The sequence below is a fragment of the Cibotium barometz genome, chromosome 3 (genome assembly GCF_041138505.1).
Source record: "Cibotium barometz isolate CiBa-2024 chromosome 3, ASM4113850v1, whole genome shotgun sequence".
Lineage (NCBI taxonomy): Eukaryota > Viridiplantae > Streptophyta > Polypodiopsida > Cyatheales > Cibotiaceae > Cibotium > Cibotium barometz.
This window is the reverse complement of record NC_141048.1, coordinates 38,648,901-38,670,545: the sequence shown is the minus strand read 5'-3', so window position 1 is coordinate 38,670,545 and position 21,645 is coordinate 38,648,901. Positions and strand designations below refer to the sequence as shown.

General features: G+C 40.7%; 1 protein-coding gene across 1 annotated transcript; it reads right to left on the bottom strand.

Moving 5' to 3' along the window:
- Window positions 1–3,989: 3,989 nt before the first annotated feature.
- Window positions 3,990–20,795, bottom strand: LOC147640040 (uncharacterized). The gene is made up of 3 exons (XM_086824467.1): window positions 20,480–20,795; window positions 20,070–20,372; window positions 3,990–4,271 (listed from the first exon to the last, which is right to left on the bottom strand). The coding sequence occupies exons 1-3, from the start codon at window positions 20,693–20,695 to the stop codon at window positions 3,990–3,992; spliced, it is 801 nt and encodes a 266-aa protein (XP_086680593.1). The 5' UTR covers window positions 20,696–20,795.
- Window positions 20,796–21,645: the final 850 nt, after the last annotated feature.

The window sequence follows — 21,645 nt, the reverse complement described above, 5'->3', positions numbered from 1 at the left end:
ACTCGACCCCCGTCCTCCTGCAATCAACACCTGGCTACGAGCTATGGAATACAGAGCCGCCACCCCTCTAATCCAACCTGGCTCAAAGCCTAGGTGAAGCATAGTGCCCTCTAAGAAACCCCAATCGACTCTATCGTATGCCTTCTCAAAATCGAGAAGCATCGACCAAGTCCTCACCAAGAAATCTAGCTCGGGCCGTCGCCTCCCAGAAGGTGAAAATGTTGTCAAGGATACTACTCTCCTTGACGAATCTTGTGTGGGTAGCATGAATCAACTCCCTCAGGAAGGGCTGGATCCTCAAACTCAAGGCCTTTGTTAAGACCTTGTAGACAGTATTGAGGATCGTAATAGGTCTCCAATGCCAAATATCATCTGGTACTCCCTCCCCCTTGGGGATAAAAAAGATCAAACCCTCTGACAAACTCTGTGGCATCACCCCAGTGTCCAAAACATACTGAGAGCCCTTGTTGCGGAGGCCTGGCCCCAAAAAGGTCTCAATAGCGCATAAAAAAGACAGGCGTCAATCCGTCCTCCCCCGGGCAACAATGGCGCGGCAGGACCCTCAAGGCCTCAGCAAGCTCAACCTCTGAAAGAGGCTCCCCCAAAACTGTACACATACGATCTGTGACCCTCCTCTGCACATGGGCCCACACAGTCTGTCTGCAAGCATCCTGAGCCTCAGTGGTGGCTGGCTTCGCTGAAAGCAGGTCTCTATAGAACCTAGTGGCAATGGCTCTGATCTAGCTACCGATCCGTCCGGCCTCCCAAGCTGTCGGACTTCTGCTCGAGCATGGCGGGGTCCAGTGATCTCAAAAAACTCCCCAGTCACTCTATCACCAAGCTGCATCCACTGAGAGTCCTGGCGACGTTAGTAAAACTCATGTCTCTGCTCCTCTGCCTCTCTAACCTCCTGGCGTGCCTGGCTCAATTGGGATGCCACCCACTCACATGCAGGCTGCTGCTCCTGAAGGCGCTGAAGCGAAGCAAGGTTGCGTCTCAGCCGATGCTCCAGCTCGCGAATCCTTCTCAGCCGTGTCAAAGCTGCAGCATGTAGAAAAGAGCTAAGCTCGATGAGACCCTGGGCACACTGGCCTGCTGCATCCTGGTTAGAGCACTGACTATCATGCCATATCCTCTCAATGTCCTCAACGAGACTAGGATATGTAAGTACCCTCTCTGGGATCCTCAACTGCGAGCTAGGCTCCCGTGTCCTCTCCTCAAGTGTCAAAATAACTAGCGCATGATCTGAAATTGAATGCCAACGGGAGCCCCCTCGCTCCCCTAACCAGTCGCCCACATAAAAGCGATCAATCCGTGATAGATTAGACCCTCCCTGCCGGGCGATCCGACCGAGAGAAACTAAGATTGTCTTGAGAGCAGGAGAAGGTCCCATGCTGCCATGCATCAGTGATCCTCAGTGACATGCAAAATCGCTCCCAAGCGGCAAGCTCCGTGCCGTGCACTGTAACATGACTGTCTCCCACCCTATCGGCCGGGTCCTCAAGCATGTTGAAGTCTCCCCTGACACACCAGTGTGCGGCCTCTGGCAATGCATCTGTAACCTGGGCCCAGAACTCTGCTCTCGCACTAGTATGGTTGGGCGCATAGACGTTGAGCACGCCCAAGAGCTCATCATGCATCCTCAGAATGACATACTGTGCTCTACCAGACACATTGATTCCTCGATCCATAATGGCCTACCGCCATACATCTGCAATGACCATGCATACTCCTCCCTGTCCACCCAAAGGGCCAAACCTTGCAGACCAAAAGGTGTCCCATCTACCAGGCATCACCGAACCATATCTCCAAATCCTGCTCTCACCCAAGTGGTGCTCCTGCATCATCAAAATATCAATACTGCCACCAACCAGGCATCTCTGCAGCTCGTGTCTCAAGCAACCATGATAGCGTATATAATGTGCTCTGCCAAGGCCTTGTACATTCCATGAGATGATCCTCATGGATGACCTGCTGAGGTGGATGCTGTCTCAGCCGTACGGCAGACCTTCGCAAGCGGCTTGGATGGAGAATAGTCCCCATCCGAGCGGCTACGAATCTGCCCACCCGGTGTGCTGCAAGAATCACAGATCAGGCGCCAGTTGTGGCTGTGTCCCATGGCGACTACCTCCCGCTCAGACAAAGCAACCTCGTGTATGCATACATATCCAGGGTCACGTGCTAAGTCTGCCACTTTGCGAATAACCAAATGACGAATCCCTGAGGCATCCACACTCCCAGGATCCAAGAGAAAATGAGCCAACTCCCATAGTCAGCCTATCACATCTGTCACCTCCAGATCGCTCACATGGTGGGAAAACTCAACTGCCTGAGTCTTCAAAGTGCTAAGAGCGAGCTCCAGAGTCCACTCCCGATCGCATGAGCCACAGAGAGCGAACGAGAAGGCCACCGCTGAATCAAGTGCGTCCTCCCCCGCGGGCCGGAGGTATCACTACATGAACTCGGATGGTGCTGGCTCATGGGGGCCCTCTGCTCCAAGAAACCGTGTGAAGGAGTAATCAAAAGCCTCCGAGCGCTGTCTAGTGCCGAGGCGTCTCAGCCGACTGCGGATAGATGATATCCGTGAAGCCCGAATCGGCATGGTAAGTCTCCTCTGCGGTGTTCGATCAAGATCGGTGCTCATAGCCCTCCGGACTGCAGTGAACGCCAGGGGACTGCCAGGGCCTCCCGGGAAGCTGAGGCGGGCGGGGGGGAGGAGGGGGGGCGAGGGGGGTGGAGAAGGAGCCGTTGCCGAAACCGGGGCAGGGATGGGAGGCGACGAAGGTGGAAGCGAGGCGGTAGGGGGGGATGGGGGTGGGGGGGTGAAGGAGGGGGTGCTGGCATCTCCTGGTCCTCAGTCGTCCACAGGGGTCTCCCATGTAGGGGAGCAAAGCTATTCCTCACGGGAACCCAGTGATGCTGAGACTGTGGATGCCTGTTGCATCAGTCTCTGGGCGTGCTACTATGGCTGTCTCCCTTAACGGTGCCCCTGTCCAAGCTGCCACTCCGAGGTCTCTGTGGCCTGAGCAGGTGTCCCGGAGGCTGCCTGCCGAGCCGCATCTGTGGGGGCGGGCCATCAGGGGCCTGCTGCCTGCTCTGCGGGCGGTGAGGGTTGGGGTCGAGGACAGGCCTTGGCCAGATGGCCGACCTGCCTGCAAATAAAGCACTGGTTCGGGAGCCCCGAGAACTCCACTCTCTGATCAATCCATCCCCCCCTATCCTAGGTAGCTGAATGACCTTCGGAAGGGAGGAGATGTCAGGAACCAAAACTCTGACCGAAGGTAGCCCAGCTGCTCTGGCCACCACTGAAGCTGTTGTGGGGTCAGTCCCTAGCACCGAACCCACTAATGCTCCTAGCCTATAAAGGAGCGACAGGTACTCACGGTGGAGTCCAGGGAAGCAAACTATAACATGGAAAAGGCGCTCTCCCTACTCGGCCGCTGTTGGGTCAAAGCCATGCTGCCAAGGTCTGAAGAATGCCCGCGCACCCCTGATGTCTAGGGGACTCATGGCTAGGACATTAGCCACGCTCTGGGCAGTCTCGAACTCGATCTGGTAGTGACCACAGGCCCAGTAGCTGAACGTCCAGGATCTTGACCACATCTGCAAGAAGGCGGGCCTAGAGAAGATCCCGGATCTCCCCTCTGCTGGGGCGAGTGCCGACTATACGACAGATGGTGGAATGTGCCTGGAGGCATTCCACCTCTGCGATGAGGCTCGCTTCCTCTTCTGGCGAAAGAGAAAGCCTCAGGGGCGGGCGAGGGGGCTACAGGAGAGTCCCTCTGAGGTGGGGCGAGAGGAGCCTCCATCAGTGTCTGAAGCTAAGTCGAAGGCGAAGCGAAAGCGGAGAGTCTTGCAAGAGCCGAGCTGCACACAAAGGACAGAGGGAGAAGGCGGAAGGCAAAAAGAGAAAAAAGGGAGACCCCAAGGGACGGAAAAATCAGAAAAAAAAGGGGGGGAGGTAAGGCGGCGAAGACAAAAAAAGGGCCCTAGGGGGGAGGCGGAAACAACGCGATGTAGGGGGCGGGGGAAGATAAGGCAACGGTGGCGAAAGGGGGGGCGGGGCGCTGAAGACAGACGGGAGGGCGCGAATGAGAGGAGAGGAAGCAGGGGGCGGCGGGCGCTGGAGCGCTGGGGCACGTAGGACAGCCAGGCGGGGGTGGGGGGTGGCGAACGCGAATGCAGGCAGGGGGGAGGGGGGGGAAGCAGACGCGATGGGGGCAGGAGAGGGGGGAAGGCGAGCAGTCAGCACGAGCAGGGGGGAGCGAGAGCTTCAGCGAACCGATTCCAAAATCAGCCCTGCATTTGCACTTGTATATTTATGTAATGCTCAATGAAGTAAACATCCCTATAATCTCTTTTGTGTGCTTGCTATGTTGAGATTGAGCACACATTTGCAGACGACTAGCTTTGTTGGATTTCAAACTTTATGTTGAGTCCCTTTGCATATACTCCACTTTGTTGTTGAATTGATTGACATGTAGTTCTTTTGATGAATCTTGGACTTTTGGTTGAATCAACTTGCTTTTGCTAAGTGTTGATGTGACAAGTTCCATCATTTGTTGTTTCCTTCTTGAAAATGTTCTTTGATTTTGCTGAAGTAGAATACCTCATTGTTGTGAACGATTTTGAGAACGGAACCAATGTGTAGCCTTTTTATGCTCTCAATGTCGATGAAAGATGTTGAGGGAGAAAAAATGGACGAGATGGCCTTTACACACTAGCCACCTTCTTGACTCGCTAAGGGCTATTAGAGAAAAGATTTTCTTAGTAACCAAGGAAAAACGGGGCACCACCTAGCTAAATGAAGGTGGACTAGGACACTCGCGCTACGATGTGATTATGCATAATGAGAGCAAATGAGCAATAAGATGGGATATGACCCCAAATGACATCAACTCTTGTACATAACTCAAAACTATTCCAAAGAAAAAAGAATGCTAAGAACATATGAGAGTCATGAAGAAGAAAGAAGTGATATTTTAAAAAATGATTTCTCGTGTACAAAGGTCATCGTAGGGGAAAGAGGATGTGAGAGAATGAAAATAAGGGTGCATGGATTGATAAAAAACATTGACACTAGGTGTGTAAGACTTCCATGGTGTTATTATTCGCATCCTACCAAACCATTTGATAAATCCATAGTTGATGGAAGCTTATGTCCAACCTTGGGGATGTCTTCCAACACAAGGCACAATCTCCAGTTGAGCGATCTTTACTTTGCCCTTGTAAGTGAGGCTCAAACTCAAGTTTGACCCTTATGTGAAAGTATTGGCAGGTAATATGGTTCCTAATTCATTATGGTACATTACTCAATGTTGAGTAATCTGAGTTTAGATATAAAGTATATGTGTAGATATAAAAATGACTAGTATTGTATTAGCCTTGGTGTATTATTTAAATCCTAAAAGTAATAGCATTTTATTTTAATCTTACAGATATATACAAAGAAGGGAAAGACGAAGATAACATTGCTCAGCTAGAACATCATCATGAAAGCTCCACTAGAGAGACTCTCATGATTCAAATGCTAGAAATAATGAAGACAACATGGTGGAGGTAGATCACATCGATGATTCAGCTTTGCAAACATCTTCAATGCCTTCAAGTGATAGGACTAAAGAGGCTAAGGACATTCCTGATTTGCAAGTTAATGTTGAGGTTAGTGAGAATAAAGATAAAGTTAATGAAGAGCTTCAAGAGACTTTTGCAACCAAGGAGAGACAAGAAGAGATTGTCGAACAAATTGATGAGGCTACATATGCTACGAATAAAGGAAAAATAGTTGAAATCAAGGACTCAGTGTGGCAGAGGGTATTGAAGAAATTGACGAGGCTACATATGCTACGAATAAAGAGAGAATAGTTGAAATCAAGGACTCAGTGTGGCAGAGGGTATTGAAGAAATTGACGAGGCTACATATGCTACGAATAAAGAGAGAATAGTTGAAATCAAGGACTCTGCGGGCGGGCAGAGGGTGCCAAGAAAGCTAAAAGGTATATCTTTCTCAATAGGAAGTTATTTTAGATGATTTATTCAAGAATTTTGTGTGTTAAAAAGTATGTTTCGCAGCAAGAGTTGTTTTTGCAGGTACAGGTGCTTCTAACAATCACAGTTAAGTGCGCAAGAAATAGAGCTACGTGTTGAGGAGCTACAAAAGAGTAGGCCTCTAAGAAGTTTATATTTTTTTGAGAGAGATGGAGATAGATTAGTATTTCAATCTTCACCAATCAATAGGAAAATGCAATCAAGTCTAGGAGCCATCGTCATAGATGAGTATGGGGGCATGAAACGAAAGTAAACTTGTGGATGTTTTGTTGTAATTAGCTCTCATGATATTATAGGATCACTTGTTTTAACATTGTTAAGTATGTAAACACATTAAAGTGTTATCATTCTTCTGTATCGTATGCAGAAAATATTCCTCGTGCAATCAGCATAAAGAAACATGCACTTTTACTTGATCTTAATGAAGTTTTACTCAACAAGAAAGAGAAGAGGCATCCACAAATAAATTGTATTGATCGAATTGATATTGGTCGCACCACAGTTGTTATTCACCCCGGGTGTTGAATTTTTGGATGAGATTTGCCAGTACTTTCATGTTGGTATTTGGTCCACCATGCTACACAAAAATGTTTGTGCCTATGTAAACACTCTTGAACAGTATGCACATAAGAAATATCATTTCTTTATGGTGTGGGGACAAGAAGAATGTTATATCCATAATCTTTGAAAAGTGTATAGGCCAGATAAACCTACTGTTGAGGCTATGTTTAAACCTTTACTCAAGGTTTGGAATCAGTGCCAAGATATTTGCAAGAAGAATACATTGCTTATTGATGATAGCCCTTTCAAGGGATGTGTTAATCCAAAAGACAACTGTTTCTTCCCTGAAAGTTTTCAAGGAGGACACGACTACGTATTGTGCAATGATCTTCTACCCTACCTTTTAAATCTAAATAATATAAATGACATTAGGTCTATTATTTTGCTTAATCGACTAGGTCAATCTCCTATCACACATGGTCATAATTTATTTATCGATTTTCAAGATGTACTGGAAGAATGGCTCTAATTCACCTCCCAATTTTCGCAACAAGAGCTCAACGAATATTCAGATGAAGTGGAAAACTCATCTGGTGCATCTTCACACTTACCATTGTATGGTGATAAGCTAAAGTATGTCCAATCAAGAGGGAAAAAAAGAGAAGTAGAATCCATAAGCAAGGATCTAGCAATGTTGGCATCCAAAGCTGACGTACTATTACTATCCAAAGACCAGCTAAGCTTGTTAAAAGTGTGTTACAAAACAAGGATTTTGAGTGATCAACACGCTATTGCATATGCTACTCGCTTGGGATATGATCGTGGTCATCTCATAAGTGGAGTTGCAAAAGCATACATATCAAGCCACAAAAGGCTTACTTGAGCTTATGGGTAGGATAATGTCTGGTTTCATTAAACATTGAGTGACAATATAATCAGAGTCCGAGCTAACCCATACTAGTTATTACTGTAGGTCAAAGGAAACTATTTTTGAGGTCTAAACGTGCAATTTGAAGTATGGGATCTGCATAAATATCGAGACTTGTTGGGTGCAGAATGTTTGGACCCATTTTATACTAAAAGCCCATAAGATAGACTTAGGCTTTGGCCAAAACAATGTGCTTAGATGGGTTTAATTTTTGGATTGTACGAGCCAAATATTTACACTATTGTATCAAGCAATCAAATGCCTCCAAACTTACTGTCATTTGATTATCTCTTTTGTCAATATTTGTAATTCGATTACAATGAAGATGTGTTTGTTTTTTATTGAAGATATTGCCTTGTCAAGGTGTAAGGCTATGAATATTATAATTTAATTTGGATAGACTCAATTATCTCAACAGTGAAAATCTTTTATCCATCATATTCAATAAACTTGATGAAATTTAGCATTGACAATATACTCGCTCTTTTATTTTTTTGGTTGAACTTCTGAGGTATTGGAGCGTTTGTCTATGAAGGTTTAAGACCATCCATATCATGGATGAATTTATGTTGTTGGCACATAATATATTTATTTAAAATTTTGAATGTCCATTAACCATACATTTGGTTTTCAACAGGATATGTTGAAGCATATAGCTTTGATTTCAAGTGTACAGAAAACTTACTATTGAGGTGGCACCAATCTCATTGGTGACTCATGTACCTAGAAGCAAAAGAGTTCCATCCCCCCAGATACAATAAGGAAACAAAGAAGAGTATTGATACTTGAACTCAATGGTGTTTTACTTAAGACCATTGAGATGCAACATGGTGATGTATGTCCAAACTAGGCCAAACATATGCAAAGGACTCGACGCATTCATTTAACCTTCTTCATTATGAAAGGTGTTGTATAATCTCAATTAAGTTTAGTGTCATGTTTCCCTTGTCCTTCCAATATTGTTGCATTGACGTATGTATCTATGCAACTACAAACAAATACGCCAAATAATTGTGTCAAGATATAATCTAATGGCACAAAGAGGGCACCAACAAATAGATGTTAGCTCAAACTACACAAAAATACCGAGTTTCCAACCAATCTTATAAGAAATGGGACTTGAATAATTCTCAAAATTCCTAAATTTGTCTTAGAGAAGGATGGAGAGTAAGCCAGTGTTTGATCTGGAGTGCGAGACATGTTTCTACACACACATAACAAAGCCCACATGGACACTTTAATGCATTATGCATAATGCTTATGCGCAAATCTACAAAATAAATCCCCAGCACCCAAGGGTACAATAATAATAGAGGAAAGAGAGGAAAGATAGAAAAGCACTTACCTCTTTTTCTTGATGTTGAAAGAGAGGATTAGAGGACCTACAAAACCAACAAAAGGGTGATGAAAGGATTAGTAATGCATACATACAAAAGCTTATGCAAACTATGCCGCTATGCAAGCCTTATGCAAGCTATGCTAAAGCTTATGCATAAAGCATGCATGAGGCCTTATGCATAAACCTATGCATGAGGCCTTGTACACAAATCTTATGCATAAAGCATTATGCATGACACTTACGCATAAAGCACTATGCAAGCCATGCTATCCTAAACTAAACCGTACCTTGGCACTATGAATTAAGCATGCATGCATAGATTAAGCTCTATTCATAGAGCTTAATGCATGCATAGATAGAGCTTAATGCATGCATAGAGGACCTACAAAACAAAACCCCTCTTTTTGGTAGATAAAAATAAAGGAAAGAGAGGATAAAAAGATAGGAAAGAGAGGAGAGCACTTACCTCTTTTTGGTGATGTTGAAAAAGGGAAGATTAGAAGACCTACAAAACCAACAAAAGGGTGAGGAAAGAATTAGTAATGCATACATACAAAAGCCCTAAGAATCTAATGCATACATTCAAAATCAAAGAGAGAGAAAAAAATTTACCTCTTTTTGGTGAAGTTGAAAGAGAGGATTAGAAGACCTACAAAACAAAATAAAAAGTTGAGAAAAGAATTAGTAATACAAAATCCTAAAAGTGTGAATAGCATGGATACACAAGGAGGTTTATCCTTCAACACACACACACCAATTTAACAACCAAGAGGAGAGAAGAGGAGAGGGGTGGGGAGGGGAGGGAAGGGCAAAGAAGGAGGTGGAGAAGAGCTTGGGAGAGAGAAAGAACCTGCAAAACAATCAAGAAAGCAACAAAAGAAGAAAACTACTCATAATTACACACACATACATTTTACATTACATGTACATGTAACCAAGAGGAGATGGGAGTGAGGGAAAAGGAGGCATAACTGGTGAGGAAGCAAGCAAAACACGCACACGAAAAAAACGCAGAAAAAAGAGAGGTTCTATTTTACTGTAAAAACGTGCACCGTCGATATATGCGGCGAAATAAGCGTTGAAAAAAGCTTTAAAAAAAGAGTGAAAAAAAGCGTCGAAAAAAACGTGAGAAATAGCGTGGAAATAAGAGTCGAATAATAAAATTTCCACGCTCTTTTTGACGTATATTTTGATGGCTTTTTCAATGCTTATTTTCAACAGGCACTACTTTTCATTCAAATTCAAAATCTTTCCAGATCTTGCACGCCCCCAACATTTCAAATTACCTCTACGGACTACCACCCTCCACAAATACTTAAGAGAGGATTGCCCTCCAAAAATAAGCATTTGTTCCCATTTTGCAAATCAATATGGAAACCATGGATGACGCCACACCCTCAAATTTTGTTGATTTAGAGGAGAAGACACTTTGCCCATGTACTCATTGGAAATACCAAGTGGCTCAACGTCGACGAATTTGCAATGATCATACAAAAAATTGGAGAATATTTCTGGTGGAGCGATTGGAATATCTAATTAGTGGCAATGCGCACTTCAACAATGACGAATCAGTGGATATGTGACCTAAACGATGGACACCAACAAGAGAAGCCACAAACGAGGTGATCCAACAACCCGAGGAACTTGAGACGGATTTAGAGAAAATACTAGAACATGACATGGATGACATGATAAATGCCTTACACGATGGAACAGAAGATCGTCTTGGAACACAAAGGGGTAGAAGAAAACACACGACGTGTGAAATATGCTTCCCAAGAAGAGAAACAGCTATGTAGGCTTGCTCGTCTTCCACCATATCGTGGAGCACATGTGTCTGTTTTATGCGCTTGCCTATCCATATTGAACTTGCAATCGATTTTTGGATGGTCTGATACGAGCGTATCAAAACTTTTTGCATAAGTGATGATATTATATACAATTAGTGAGTTATGAATTTTTATATGCATTTTCTTAGCTTGACTATTTTGTGTAACAGCTTACTGAAACATCCAATATTGCCAGAAGATAATGAGATGCCAGTGGATCACCGTAGTCAAGAAAAAGCAATGTTGCACTCGATTGGCATGGACTAGAACACACACCATGCTTGTCCAAATGATTCTATTCTTTATTGACAAGAATATAACAACACAGTACAATGTCCGCATTGTGGTATATCGAGATATAGACAAGATGTGCAAGGAGAAAGGGTACCATAAAAAATTTTACAATAATTTTCCATCATCCCTTGGATTAAAACAAAGGTCAAGTGCAAATCCATTGTAGAATTGATGACTTAGCACCGTACCCAATAGAACTTGCACTTCTTCCAGATTTTCCTTCTAATAAATGGCTCGAGCAAACCATACTATAAGCTAAATGCAATGGTGAATCAAAAAGTGATAAGGAGGAGGATCTTGCATATGGTTGTGATTTCCATGTATGTGAGTTAGAGATATCTACGCATTCTCTTTTATGTTGTGCTTTCGTGAATTTATACAATAAAAGTACTTATTTATTGTGCTTGCAATATCTTAAGTTTGGGGCAATTTGGTCACGCGGACGTCTCTTTCGAGTAGAAGGAATAGATAAAAAGAGAACAACATTTGATTGTCGTGTGAAGACTAATTTCATGCAAGAAAGTCGTTCAAGTGCAAGTGATGGCAATACTAAAGTAGGCATGCTAGTTTATTGTGGAACAATCCAAGATATTATCAAGGTTGGAATCAAAAAGTTTGATATGTTCATTTTTTATGTGAAATGGTTCAAGTTCGTAACTCAAGGGGCTCAAGTAACTGTATGCACAAAGACAAGTGTGGATTTCTTCAAGCAGACCACCATAAGACAACCAGTTCCACGAATTGATAACAATGATGGAGTATTTCTAGAGATAGATTTATTTGGAGCCATGGATCTCGTTGAGGAGATGAGCAAGTTGATGATGAACTTTAATTTCATTGTAAAATAGAGCACTTTCTTAATTACACCTTAGTGATGAGGAGGAGGAGCTAGCATTTTTTCTCCTTCAAAGAGCATGATGGAAGTTATACCCTCCTTTCTCCCTCGGCTCCCCCCCTCTCTCGGTCTCTCTCTTTATCTATCTCTTTCTCTCTGATCATCTCTCTCTCTCTCTCTCTCTCTCTCTCTCTCTCTCTCTCTCTCTCTCATAGACACGTATGCTTGCAAAGAGGTAGAAAGAGAAGGCTAAAACACACCCCAAGATGGGAACTAGCAAATATTATATATAAATTCAATTTTGTGAAAAAAGAAAATTTTTGACTGTTATTTCGATGACTGTCTACGCATATTTCAACTGTTATTTCGACACCTTTTTCCATGCATATTTCAACGGCAATTTCGATGCACATATCGACGACGCGATCAAGTGTGGAAACTAAGCATCGAAAAACAATAATGCTCTTGTAGTGTTGATGCTGAATTTCTCTCGAAATACTTCGACAAATCCCCAAATAATTGTCTATATAAAGTTCCTTTTGAAATTCTCCTTTTTCAAAAGATATTTTTAAGCTTTAAAAAAAAATTGCTTGATGCTTTGCAAGCTTTAAATGTGGTCTCTTTGTAAGTTTTATTAATAGAGGTTATAGGCTTAAGAGAGTTTGGCCTAAATCTAAGGCTTTGCTTTGAACCTTAAAAAGATTTAAAGGGTTTAAATTGGTAAAGCTTTAAATCTTTTAATAAACAAAAGCTTAGGCAATGGCTGGCAACACAAAACAACCAAGGCAAAGGACTTATTGCAGTAGTAGATCAAAAGAAACCTAGTGAAATGTACCCATATTCTGTTCCATGATCTATGTACAAAATTTCTCAATACTTACATAAAAATCACATCATACTTCAAAAAACGAAGAGATTTTTGATAAATCGGAATCGTTTTAAATCCAAAGTAACATAATAGTTGCCAATACAAAATCTAAAAATTAGACAGAGAATCCCCAACAAAAAGATATGGCCAATCTAGGGCTTTTCTCTTATGTCCGTCCACCCAACCTCCATGCTGGACGTCTCACGGCTATCTCGGGTATGTCTCTTCAAAATTTCGTCCTCTCTGCATTCTACCAAATGGCTCCCAGAAGGCATAAATCACGTTCTTTGTCCAGTGTTCCCTGTGTCTAAGGGCGACCGGCCCAAATCTCAAAATCTCTCTCTCTCTCTCTCTCTCTCTATTCTAAATAGAAATCACTTCAAGGCTCTAAAAGAAGCCAAAAATAATAGCCCACGAGAATTAGTAGATTATTATGCACAAAAATGTTAAAGATAGAAATCCCTTCTAAAAACATGATCTTGAACCAAATTAGAGATGATACGTTTTTTTTCAAAACATTGGAAAGTGGTGTCAGATTCGTTTTGTGAATACCAGCCACTCCGTGTGACGGAATCTCTGAATTATCTAAACACGGACTTTGCTCTTCTTGTGATGAAATATCTTTTTTTAATACTTCTCTTTGACAAATAAAGTTATCTAGTACCCCCTCATGCGAGGCCATTACTAAAATTTAAGGGTCAATTTGGTGTCTGGGCCCGAATTTAAGGGTCAATTTGGTGTCCGGGCCTTGTTTCGGGCACCCGTTGTGGTTATATTTCCTATGTAAACCCCCATATGAGTTTCCTTTATGCTAGGCTACTCACTGTGACCCTCTTATACCTTATCTAACATAGTTAAGTATATAATAGAAACCGCTTACAGATGACACCACAAAACATGCATAAAAAATCCCAAAATTGAAAAAAATCAACATCTCTAAAATTACTAATTTTGTGACCAAACTTAATCTTTTATGTACACTAAGTATTTTCCACTTTTCTTAGATGCATCATCTAGTCCTAAACACAATTCAAAGATGGAGGGATTTTACTTTAAATAGATCATTTTGAGGCCAATGATCTTTTTGAAGATGAGAGAGTTGATAATGATCAACTATGATTTTGTAAACATGTAAATATTCTCATGACATTGTGACAATATTTTTTTTTCTCCATACAAATGATCACTTCATAACTCCAGAAAGATAGGGATGCATGCATAAAAATCTAAAGGTGATCTAATGTAGTTTGATTTGTACTTGCACATTGTGTTGTGTGGTGTAGCTTTGATGGTTTTACATAGGGATTTGCATTTGTTATATATTCCTACATTTGTTCTATATTCTTGTCTATCATTGTACAAATATAGCATAATTGCCAGTATGCTAGTCATGGTTTGAGTCTGTTGGCATGGGCACTGGGAATAAGGACACAAGGTTTATCTCTATATTAGCTTGAACATTTGGAAACAACATCAGTCGGAGTTAAGAAGATACAACCCTGGAAAGATGCAATATGAAGATGGCAATTGATGCACTCACTTTTAATAGGTACTCGTATTGGGGATCATAACATCTGGCTAATATGTTGTGGGAGCTCTCAGACTAGGCAAATACTGGGTGAAGGTATGTCTTTCAATACACATAAACTAGGCTAATACAACCCCCTAGAGCTGTATTTAAGAAATGGCAGTTGTGGGCAAAGCCCTTCTATATATACTTTTTTTAAATTTCAAAAATGCGGGTTTGTCTTGCTAAGCCAATGGCGTGGGAACATGATTTTCTGGTGGCTAAACCCCTAGCATGAGAACAACACCTTAGGCTCACAACAATCTTAAAGGTTAAAACCTTATAAATGAGGAGTTAAGGCCATACAAATTAATGGGTTGGCATGGCAGCATTCACAACTCATACTAAGAAACCTTACCACATTAATGAAGAAGAAGCTCTTTCACGTAAGCCGTGATCATGCATTCACGAGGAGATGGTTGGTGTGGCCCGGATGGTGGCATTCTCTGCGACAACTATCCAACCAAGAAGAAAATCAGCTAAAGATGGAAGGGAACTTATGAGACCGTGGCCATCGCTAGGGTGAAAGAGTCCAATAAAGAAATAGCGAAGGAGCCAAGGTTGAGCTTTGTAGAAGACTGGCTGGAAAACCTATAAAAGGAGAAGTGGTTGAACAAAAGACAACGAGAGCATTTAGAAATAACGCTTGGCTCTTGGTCCACCTGCATGTCTACAAACATAGAGAGTGAAAGTGTGCACAGAAAAGAAAGAACTCTAGGTTCTTGGCTCGTATGTGCACCTACAAGCAAACGAAGAGGGTGAGGCTCTGAAAACATATAGTGAAGGTGTGCTGCTTAAATGAAAAGATGGTGTCCATGCTCTCTAGCATAAAGCCGACCGCTTTATGTTGAGAATTCTGCAAGTTGACGAGATCACTAAAAAGAAGTTATACAAAGGAATCAAGCTCATCGAGCTTTTTAAAAGAGTTGGAATACGGCTCACCAAAAACCATACCCTCCATCACTTGCTATACTTATAGACTTTATATCAAGTAGATGGCTCCAACAAACCTTACAAGAAGCAAAACTTCGCACAGTGAAGTTATTAAGGATGAGGAAGAGAAGCTTGCATACGGCGGTGACTATCGTGTAGGTGATTTCGTTCATTTGTTAGTTATGGAGATGTTGTAAACAATATTTGGAGAACATGTGGACATATCAAGGCTTAGAATTGGTGTTGTGAATATGCACCTTAAACTCAGGGAGTACGCAAAAGTGGATCGAGTAGTATGGAGGGGCCAAGAACAAAAGGAATCAAGCTCATCGAGCTTTTTAAAAGAGTTGGAATACGGCTCACCAAAAACCATACCCTCCATCACTTGCTATACTTATAGACTTTGTATCTCAAGTAGATGGCTCCAACAAACCTTACAAGAAGCAAAACTTCGCAATGAAGTTATTAAGGATGAGGAAGAGAAGCTTGCATACAGCGGTGACTATCGTGTAGGTGATTTCATTCATTCTAAGCCTTAATATATCCACATGTTCTCCAAATATTGTTTACAACATCTCCAGAAACTAACAAATGACGTGTTATTTTCTTTTGGTACCAAAACTTTACAGCACTGTGGTCACATAGATGCTATTTTTTAGTGGAATGGATTGATAAAAAGAGAACAACCTTTGATTGTGGTGTTAAAGAAAATTTCATGCAAGAAATCAGGGCTAGTGCAAGTGATCTAAATACGGATGTGAACATGCTTCATTACTTAAATTGGAACCATCCAAGATATCATTAAGATTGGCTTTAGAAAGTTTCATATGTTTATCTTTGATGTTAAGTGGTTCAAGGTAGTCACAATAGGAGCACATGCAACCCTAGAAAGAGACAAATCCAAATTAGTTCCAGTGGACTCCATAAAAATATGGACAGACCAAAAGGACACATTTGTACTACCGGAACATTGTGAGCAAGTGATCTTCAAGGAGGATGCAAGAGATCATCGATGGTGGTTTGTAATCTAAGTGTCACCATGCAATAAACAATTATATGAAGACATGGAAATAGCAGAAGATGAAGAAGAGATTGGTGTAGCTACTTTGTATATCGAAGTACAATAAGAGAAAGGCCTAGACAAAGGTATAGATATCAAACAATTATACACAAGAGATTCCTCAAACACTGCAAGTGGTGATATTGATGAATGAAGAGACAGGAACTAGGGATAGAGCTAGAAGATTTAGAGGCCGACATAGATCTATGCATCTTTTAGTCCTACACAATTCGAAGATGGAGGCATTTTCCTCTAAATAGACCTTTTTGGGGCCAATGATCTTTTTGAAGATGAGAGAGTTGAGAATGATCAACTATGATTTTATAAACATATTCTCATGACATTGTGATAGATTGTTTTGTGCTCCATACAAATGATCTCTCTATAACTCCAAAAACACAAGGATACATGTATAGAAATATAGAGGTGATATAATGTAATTTGAGTTGTGCTTGCATATTTTGTTGCGTGGTGTAGCTTTGTTGGTTTGAGATAGGGATTTGCATTTGTTATATATTGCTACATATCATTGTACAAGACAGCATAATTGCCAGTATGTTGGTCATGGTTTGAGTCTGTTGATGTGGGCTTAGGGAATAATGACACAAGGTTTAGCTTTGAACTTTTGGAAACAACAATAGTCGAAGTTAAGAAGATACAACCCCACAAAGATGCAATATGAAAATGGCAATTGATGCACTTGCTTTTAATAGGCACTCGTGTTGAGTATCATTACATCTCACTCATATGTTGTGGGAGATCTTAGGCTGGGAAAATCCTAGGTGAATGTATGTATTCCAATACACATAAACCAAGTCAACACAACCCCCTAGAGCTAAATATAAGGAGCCAATGGCCTATGAAATAACTCTTGTTCAATGTATTTAATAAATGGTAGAAGCCCTTATGTATATACTCTTTTTAATTAAAAAAATGTGGGCTTGTCTTGCTAAGTGAATGGCGTGGGAACATGATTTTGTGGTGGCTAAACCCCTAGCATAAGAACAACACCTTAGGCTCATAATAATCTTAAAGGTTCAAACCTTATAAATGTGAAGGATTCAAGGCCATACAAATTAATGGGTTGGCTTGGCAGTATCGACAATTCATAGTAAGAAACTTGGTGACATTAATGATGAAGAAGCTCTTGCACATTAGCCATGATCATGCATTCATGAGGAGATGGCTAGTGTGGCCCTAATGGTGACATTCTCTCTGAAAAATTATCAACCAACAAGAAAAACGGCTAAAGATGGAATATATAACAATCATTGTATAACCTTTGAACACTTTGTAAAACCTTTTACCCTTGTGAGTGAGTCAGGGGGAGTAGAAGCTAATTATCTTGGAAGCAGGCATGTCCTGCTCGCAAGTTGGAGTAATTTCAAAAAGTTCTACTTTGATTATTTGGTCGGGATTTATGAGAAGATACCATAAACACCACAAACCTCTTCTTGTTCTTGGTGCTAGAGATCAAGTCTACAACAATGATTTTATCTTTGGCTCTTGAACCTCATGTTAGAAATATTATTTGTCTTGGGTTCATAGTGGAGGTGCTTAGCTCTCTGAGAATGGAATATGAATGGTTTTTACTATTGAGGCTTCCCAAATAGATGGGAAACATCCACCTATCTCCACATTTTCCAAAGGAGATACTCAATGTAGAAGTTCGTGATGAAGAAGATCTCTAATAATCTAAGTTGTAAATCATAAGTTTGGTTTGTCAGTTAGTGTCAATATAAATAATGTCAACTTAGCTAGTTGCTATCAATATTGAACTCAATGAAAATGAAAGCTTTCTTGTTATTCTCCATCATATCAAGGTTTCAGTTGAACGGCTTTCTCATTGAATTTAAAAGGAAGTTTTTTCATATTATGGAGAGAGAACTTGTGCTGGTGTGCATTGATAGCTGTTTAGTGTGATTTCATAGGAGATTTACTGTGCAACTTGGTCAATTATAAGAGGCATTCTACTTTAAAGGCTAAGTCTCACAACGTGCCCAAATTTCCTCTTTTTGTTGGTTTCATATATGCTTATACGTAGTTATGTATACCAAAGATGAAATATATATATATATATATATTTGGATACAAAAAAGACCATTGGAGAAACAATTGGGAAAAAACAAATTTTTGACACAGTTTATGATGCTCATCTAGTCGAAATTATAAACAATATTTAAGACCATTATCTCAATGATATTATATAAGAAAATTTAGACCTAGATTTAAATGAAAATTCCAACAACGCAAAGGTTTTATAACTTGCTGTCGGAACATAAGCATCTTGTAGTAGTGTATAAGGGACTAGACACTAGCTTTGGGTAACCCTATTGTAAAGGCCTTCCCATCCCCATAAGGAAACCAATTTAAATCCACTCATAGTAGAAAAATTCAATGGTGAAGGTTTCCATACATGATAGGTGGGACTGAAATTAAAGATAGTCTTTGGGAGATAGTAAGTAGAAGGGAGAAATGTCTCAGTTTTTGAAGGGAAGATAAAATCTTTTGGTTAAGAAGAGATGGGAGAGCTCTAAACATCATTGAATCAATGTTAGCGAAAGCTACATTCATTACATTACATCAAAATAAGACTCTAAAGGAGCACTAGAGAAGCTATAATTATTTGGTTCCAAAAAAAAAACTCCAAAATAAGTTTAAAATTTTTGTTTTTTGGGTTGGACATCAAAGAGAGCAAGTCACTTCAAGCACATTTAAATTAAATGAAAGGTGTTATGCAACAACTTTCATGTGTTGGGTCTCTAGTGGAAGAGGACGATGCCAAAAAATTACTTCTCACTTGAGCATGACCAAAAGGCTACAACAACAACTCAAAGGGCTACAATTCATAAGATGAGAGCATTGTTGAAATCAATTGAAGAGAATTAAACTAGGAGGGGCTAAGTTTTTCATTTTTCTTATCATAGTCTTAAGTAAATGGTATATGGGTTCAACATATATGTTGTAGAGGATATGTACATTGACGTGTTGAGAAAAAATAAATCATCAATCTACATATCCTCTAATAATAAATCAATATATGACATAGATGATAGGTACATTGTTTGTTGAGAAGAGAAATTTTTTTTTGAAGCTTTAATTGTCAAATCACTCTATACTCTGTTAGTAGAAAACTTCATCTATTAATAGAGTTAGTAGTGCTAATTACAATCTAATTAATAGAGTTAGTAGTGCTATACTCTGTTAGTAGAAAACTTCATCTATTAATAGAGTTACAATCTAATTCTTACCATTGGTAGGGTGTTGCAACTTGCTAATCACACTACAACACAATGCTGCCATACACGCGTTTCATACACGCGATAAATTACGAACGCGTGTATGGTCGCGCCTGTATTTGAATAGAATCGGGCGCGTGTATTTTAGCATTTAAGTTCGCGTGTATGTTTGCATTTATCAACGCGTGTATAAACGCGTTTATATACACGCAGTGATACACGCATCTATACACGGTAATATTCACGGATTAATACTCGCTATTATACACGGATAAATACACGCTACTATACACGGATTAATACACGCATGGCAGAGAAAAACTGAAGAAAAATTGAATTCCTTTACAAAATTAAAAACTATTTTCCTTAAACCATCTCATAGTACATTACAGTATACATCATTACACAATCCCACTACATGCATTTACAACAATGAAATATATTCAAAAATAAATCATGCATATGAGATGATAGAAATGTCATTAATTTAGAACATACAGTGACGGATTGGTTAGGGTTCGATCTCATCCTCAATAAGATCCATCCTTGCCAAATGATCAACATCAATATCCATTTGATCAATTGGTAAGGCTACGATTAAATTTATTCCACTATCGATATTCTGTACTCCATTGATAATGGTATCGATGTCCTGATCATCCTCATCAACATCACCATCATCCTCAACTGTAGGGTCATTCTCATGATCATGAGAAATGGCATGCTCATCCTCATTATCATGATCATCTCTTATTTCTTGATCATCGATCACAACATCTTCAATGGCATGTTCGACATCATCTTCATTGCGGCTTGTTACATCCTCCATATGCTCCATATCAGTGAATGTATTATACATCACTTTGGAACGTGGTGCAATAGGGATGACGTACCACCATTTGATGTCATGCACCATTGGTAGATAGATAACCTACTCAAATACACACAGTACAGTAATTAATTAGCATATCAAAAGTCAAGGGGTACGCGAGCTTAGATATATATGTACATGAAACACATTAGTAAAAAAATGCATACCTGCTCACATTGTTGTGGCAATACGAGCCTATCTTTCTTTGTTTGCCAAAACTTTGTAGAGTCAATAGTTACATATCCACTTGCATGGCGTTTTATCGTTGCATCAGGCCCTTTTTCCACCACGTTCATTTGCCATTTGACATCCAAAACATACACAAAGAAGCGACGAAAGTCAAGCCTAAATATGTCTTGGATTATGCCACAATAATCATCCATTTTTCCATTAGCTCCCTCAAAGCTACTAATGACACCGCAATCTTGTGTATTTCTCTTTTCATCAATTCTTTGTGTTCGAAAATGCTTGCCTTCACACCATATAGCATTGAACATAGTGCACTGGACCAAAATAGAAGCAATATTTGTGTAAGTAATGTGAATAAATATTAAAAGCAAATCACTTACAACTAATGCAAAACATTAGTTCTATGTACCTTTGACATGCATCCTCGTGCATACTCCCATTCTTCCGCCGTGATATGCAGCCCCTCGTCGCTCTCTGCTCTCTCCATTTCCTCATGCAACCAATCAACATGGATATCATTCGGAAGTGTTGCTAGATGCTTAGGGTACGCCTTCCGAGAGCCATGTTGCCTCCGAAAGAGAGCTCTTTCTGCTTGCCTTTTTGTCTTTGCATCCTCATATCTTGTAACCCATCTGCTCATCACATCACTATTAAGGATACAAGTGAAATTGAGATCATCAATCAATGTTCTGTCAATTACTTTACTCTGTCCTTTTCCTTGAGGCACAATAGAGGTCATCCTCAAGTCCTCTTCATTGCTCCATAGTCGTGGCAAAGAGCTGTCCACCTGACCAAGAAATTCTGAAATATATACAAGAGACTCTTGTATCAACCAACCCTCGGCCATGCTTCCTTCAGGCCTTGCACTTTGCCTCACAAAGTCTTTTAAGGTCTTCATGAAGCGCTCTAGGAAGAACATCCAGCGTGCATGCACAGTACCACATAAAGCAATTTCATCCACTAAATACACAATGAGATGTAGTTGACTTGTGAGAATGGTTCGCGGAAAAGTCTCCTCTACCAAACAAACCACCTCCACTGCCATAACACGCGCATCATCCAACGTGGCTGGATCAATTGCTTTGGAACTAACATATCTGAAAAATAAATAAATAGTACGTTATACCTCATGCACGTTCATTTT

Coding starts and splice junctions, on each gene's coding strand:
- LOC147640040 (XM_086824467.1), bottom strand. CDS start 20,695: ATGGATGATTATTGTGGCATAATCCAAGACATATTTAGGCTTGACTTT. Junction 20,373..20,479: donor TGCCACAACAATGTGAGCAG/GTATGCATTTTT, acceptor GTATTTGAGTAG/GTTATCTATCTACCAATGGT. Junction 4,272..20,069: donor TCGATACCATTATCAATGGA/GTACAGAATATC, acceptor GGTTCGCTGAAG/CTCTCGCTCCCCCCTGCTCG.